The 5525-nt window shown below is 44.8% G+C and overlaps 1 protein-coding gene across 1 annotated transcript; it reads left to right on the forward strand.

Annotated features, from left to right (window-relative positions):
* The first annotated feature begins 474 nt into the window (after positions 1–474).
* Positions 475–1418, forward strand: LOC123167067 (uncharacterized). Its single transcript, XM_044584906.1, has 2 exons — positions 475–726; positions 822–1418. Exons 1-2 carry the CDS (start codon positions 592–594, stop codon positions 1203–1205), a joined length of 519 nt encoding a protein of 172 aa, XP_044440841.1. The 5' UTR covers positions 475–591; the 3' UTR covers positions 1206–1418.
* The last annotated feature ends 4107 nt before the right edge of the window (positions 1419–5525 follow it).

A 5525-nucleotide genomic window follows, 5' to 3' on the forward strand; every position in this document is an offset into this window, starting at 1 on the left:
ATTCGGACTTCGGAAAGGTTCCGAGTGATTCGGGTATTTTTCGGAGTACCGGAGAGTTACGGGAATACGTATTGGGCCTTATTGGGCCATACGGGAAAGAAGGAAAAGGGCCTCAAGGGTGGCCGCACCCCTCCCCTTGGTCTGGTCCGAATTGGACTAGGGAAGGGGGGCGCCGATAATTGCTAGGCGCGGACGAGCTCGCGCGCTCCCGGAATCTCCATGCGTTCGATCAGCTGGAGGCGCGAGGTGCCCGCTGTATTGTACGTGACGGGTGAGGACAGTTAATGTGCGTACGTAACGGGCAAGAGACGTTGGTGGCGCAGGCGGTAGACGAGGATTTCACGGTGTTTATGTAACGCGTCGTTTGTCTACTGTTCTGGACTTGTGTGTACCGGAAGTACGAGATGGCCTGTAACGGTGAGGTACAGTAAGTAGTTGGCCGGCCCGCTGGATGTATTTAACGCAATCCACGGGTGCTTCTGGATCTGGTCCCCATTCGATCCCCAAATCGCAAGATCAAACCCTAGACTCGCCCCACAGTTTCTTCTAGGTCGTCCCAAATCGGAGAAGATAGAAGCCTAGGTATCGAAGATGGCAGATCCAGTAGCGGATCCAGCTGCTCTGCCAATCGTGCCTTGTCCGGATTGCGGCAGGAACGTGGTGACCTACGTTGCTAGGCGTGGGCAGAACGCCGGTCAGCGTTTCTACAAGTGCCGGAATCACAACGTAAGTCAAGTTTCTTGGATTGGGTATGGGTGTTTTTTGAGATGTTTAGCTTGGTAGATTATCACGAGGTCCGTGTTCTTGTGGATCCATTGCAGCCTTCAGCGGGCGGATGCGATTTCTACAGGTGGCAGCAAGGCTATGTGGCGCATCTCGCCAATCTTGAAGGAGGAGAAGCTGCTGTGGGTCAAATCGGTCCGGGTCAGACGCAGGGTGGGCAAGCGGTCCAAGCTCAAGTTGTGCAGGCGCTTCACGGCCAGCCGGTGCAGCAAAATGGGCCGCCGGAGGCGTCGCAGGCTGCATCGTTTGCAAGTGCTGTCGCAGGATATATGCTCGCGGCTGCTCCAGTTGCCGGTCGGCAGGGTGTGACAGTCGCCGACGCCGCGTCCATCAACCTGGTCGTATCAGTAGCAAACCTGGTAATTGGGGTGGCAATTCTGCTGTTGCTTGTGGCAGATGTTGTCCTGCGCGTGGTTAATTAGGCGATGTGGCCGTTCTTATGTGGCCGAGATGGCAGCGTGGTTAAGTAGGATTAGGCTTAGTGTTATGTAATAGTACATTATGATTTTGTAGTTGGTCGAAGCGTGGACGCCAAGTGTGAGTGACGATGTAACCATGTAGTGCTAAGTGTGGACGAGCTGCAGATGTAATGTCGTGTTATCTAAATGCTATGGATGAACTGATGGTTTGATGCCTACGGTGTGTGAATTACGTCATTTTTTATTCTGTCAGAATGGGAGTTAGGAGAGAAGGCTTTTTAGAATGAATGTCATTTTTTCTTTTTTGGATTTTAAGTCGTGTTTTTAGGAGCTGGCGTGCATGTCTGAAACGGATGGTCACCAAGAGGGTTAACCATTGTTTGTATGCAGATATTCAGGCATAAATGTTTTTATCCCTTTTGTGTTGTATTGATTTAGTATTTACCCTTATTCATGCATGGCAAAGATATATTTTTAAAATACAAGCTTAATATTTTTTATATGTGTGCACAATTTTTTATATGCATATTTTTTTAGTATGGTTTTGAAATGCCCGATAAAGATTTTTTTGAAAATAAAAGAATTACATCTTTTATATTTATGGTCAACATTTTTATAAACACAGTTAAATTTTTTAAAACAGAAGTGTTGTTTTTTTATGGGTAGTCATTCTTTTTTTAACGCATTTACATTTTTTTTATAGTGGATGACAACATTTTTTGAATAATTGTTTTCACCATTTTTCAAATGCTTGCTAATTCTTATAAGTAATAATTAACCCCTTTCACACATGCTTTATATAATTGGTATACACTCTTAGGGAAGAGAAACATTTTATTTATACACTTTGAACATTCCTTGCAAATGCTGATTATTTTTTCTGACATGGTTACCACCTGTTTATTCGCAACTTTCTACATTTCTCAAATGATTGATTATCCTTTTGTTATACTTTATTTTCGATTTTTATGCAGAAAAATTATACTATCAGATGCTTGCTTAACATTTGTCAAGCACAAGTTTTTTTGTTTTTTAATATCCGGTGAGTAATATTCACGCATAGGAGGTGAAACAAGCGTGTAACAGTAGTACTCCTCGTCCCTCACGGTTATTGGGTTGTCCGTTCATGTGGGCTGGCCCGTCGTTCGTAGACTGGCCTGGCTCGTGCACCCCTTGGCATCGAAATCGCCCGGAGCCTTGTCGGATGTGCTCGACCACCTACGCCCTTATCCGCATCTGAATGGCTATCCAGTCAGAGACGCCACAGCCGGAGCTTCAGTTCAAAGAAGGTCGCTGGATCTGGATCTCGTGAAGCAGGTATCTGCTCCGTCGGCTCTGAAGGTAGGATTGCAGTAGCTGCTCGGGTGCTACCCTTGGCGCCTCGCCGCGCGGGTATTCGCTGGTACGTTTTTCATGGCGTCAGATCTAATTTCGGTTGTGGCATGTAGTTTTGCATATAGATTTTGTAGCTTGGAATTGAGGAGTAGATCCATGTCGTGATTCAGTTGCAATATTGTAGATGGACGAAGAGTTTGAGGACCAAGATTTTTCTGATGGAGCGGTGGGTGAGGGAGAGCCTGAACTTGATTGGACAGAAGAACATCAGCCAGTTATTACTTCTCGGTTGTCAGTTAAGCGTGTTGTAGAGATGGTCGCAAAATTTGACGAATACAAGAGATGGCTTGTAACCGAAATTGGTTTTGGTGGAATCCTGAAGATCCCAATGCTTGTCAAGTTGGATCTGAGGATGAGTGCTTGGGTTATGAGGAAGGTAAATGCTCGGTGTCGTGTAATCGTCATTGATAATGACAATATGATTGGTTTCACAACAGAAGATTTCCACAAGGTTTTTGGCATCCCATGCGGTAATCGAGATGTGGGTGGCAGGGATGCACAAATTTCTCAGTCTGCAATCAATTTCATCAAGCAGTCAATTGGGATGGACAGTACAGTCGCTCATAATCTGAAGGCGGCTGAAAGTTTCTTAAGTAGAGATATTTCAGAGGATTCGAGTAAAATTGAAAAGGATTGTTTTCAAATTGCATTCGTCATCTTTGTCATGGGCTATTTGATAGCACCGTGTACCAAGCATGACACCATGACGATCGATTTCTGGGGTGCTCTGGCCAATCCGGAATTGATCCCACAGTTCAATTGGTGTGAGTATGCTATGCAGAAATTGATGTCAGCTGTTGTGAAGTTGCAAAATGATTATCGAAGCAAAGCGGCAACGGTTCATATGTTTGCGTGCCACCTTTTTTTACAGGTGAACACATGTGTTAGTTTTTTATAGTTTGGGTGTGGATTTTCATGAAGCGATGTGTGTGTACTATTGAATTCTTGTCCCTTACTTGATTATAATCCATGGCAGTTTTTCTTGCTGGACAACATTGACCTTGGATTGTTCAATATGCCGCCATCTGAATTGCCCTGCGTGCAGTGTTTTGAACAGAAAAGGTTTCGGCAGATGATCATAATGGCTTATGGCATGAAACATGGGAAGTGGGGTTATGTCCCTGGAGGGGTATGTTTTTTGTAGTTGTTGGTCTAAAAATTCAGTTCGGTAGAGGTTGAGAAGTGATTGCGTTTGTCTATGTTTTTTTGTTCAATGCTTGTAGGTGCGGCCTGCGAAGCTAGTTATGTACACGCGGCCAGACATGATGCACCAAGGATGTATTGACTCCCATGCATCATCAGGTTCAGTGAAACAATCAGTTCCAAGGATGCCTAATAGAGTGGACCAATGGACTCCGGATTTGGGTGTGCATGCAACGACGGCACCAGCTGACTCTTTGGGTGATGTGAGGTCGGCATACCATTCACTTGGGCCAAGGGATTTTGCAAATCATTTGCGCCGGACTTGCTATGGCGATCCGGTAAGTTATGTTCATCTAATTAGGTGGGGTTGTGGGTGGGTAATGCAATGACTTTTTATTGTTGAAATTTTGATGGATATCGGTATTTAAGACAAGCATTGTGCATTCTGCAGGTCCTTGAAGAGTTGAGCCTGATGCTGAAGCAGCAGAATGCAAAGTGCACGCTGAGCATGTCGTTGCTGCGGAGTAGGATGCAGTCTGACATGCTTAGCTTTGCTGATAGAATTGTATTACTTGTGCGGGATCGTTGTAGGTGCTGTCAAGCGCGCGGGCTGTCAAAGTGTGTCACACTGGATGGATCTTCCAAGTGCTCTGATGGTATTTTTGTCCACTATATCTGAGTATACGAGTTTATTGAAAACAATCAGGATAGGATTGGTTACGGTTATTGTTTTTATGGATGCAGATGCTCAGGCCATGCATTCAAGGGTGATCCCGATGGTTGCTCGGCGGCTCGAAATGTCGGATGATGAAGGTGCCGTAGGTGTGCATACATTGTGGAGGTCAGCCAGATAGGATGTATGTTAACTTTAATTCGTTCATGCAGGTGGTAGTTCAAGCAAGGCCCATTTTGAACGTAATTCAGTGAAGAAGCCTCGGGTTGATTCTTGTGATGTGCGAGGTGATCAAATTTTTTTATGCGTCATATTCACCTCATGAAACTGTTGTTGGTGATGTTTAATTAAGTTGGTTCTTGTAGTTAACACGGTTTAATTCAGTCTGTTTTGTTTGCTGTGTTAGATATGAAGTTGGGGTCATCACAGCAGCCAAATGATGCCCCTGTGTATGATAACCCAGTTGCTGAGGAACGACAAATGGAAGAGAAGAATGTAGTATTAGACAGGATTATTCTATATGCTCGAGTAATTACAGACACAGTTAACTGTCTGTATGACATTGGAGAGGGCGAGCCCAATGTTGTTTATTTTGGGACCATGGTAGCTACGTTGCCGAAGAGGAAGTATGCTACCTCTGCAAGCTTTGCACGCAACCCATGGGTGAGTGGGTGTCTAGCTCAGCCCCCACCAATCCCCTTGGTGGATAAGTTCTATAACTGGGTATCTGGAAACAACGATTTTGACCTTGACAGGTATAATGTTGGTGTTCTTTTTTTGAAGTTCACGTCGTTAGTTAGATGGTTAAAGCAATTTTATAAATCGTGCTTATGTTTGTGCGATTTTATGCAGCATGTGGATTGAGCATAAAACTCCGCGGATGCTTCGGGTAAATGTTGTGTGTGTTCAGCAACAATTAATTGGGGGACATCCTCTTGATCATGAGGTGGCTGTGCTTGCAATCAGGAGGTTTAATCAGCTTGATGTTGGTGCACACGCTGTGAACCAGTATATGCTATGGAGGGAAGTACTTGAACCAGATTTCTCGGTCAGCATCCCCTTTTTCCTTGTTTTGTGTAGACATCTTGTAAATGTTTGCCAGGTTGCAATTG

Source organism: Triticum aestivum, chromosome 1D, assembly GCF_018294505.1.
Source record: "Triticum aestivum cultivar Chinese Spring chromosome 1D, IWGSC CS RefSeq v2.1, whole genome shotgun sequence".
Classification (NCBI taxonomy): Eukaryota; Viridiplantae; Streptophyta; class Magnoliopsida; order Poales; family Poaceae; genus Triticum; species Triticum aestivum.

Coding starts and splice junctions, on each gene's coding strand:
- LOC123167067 (XM_044584906.1), top strand. CDS start 592: ATGGCAGATCCAGTAGCGGATCCAGCTGCTCTGCCAATCGTGCCTTGT. Junction 727..821: donor ACAAGTGCCGGAATCACAAC/GTAAGTCAAGTT, acceptor GATCCATTGCAG/CCTTCAGCGGGCGGATGCGA.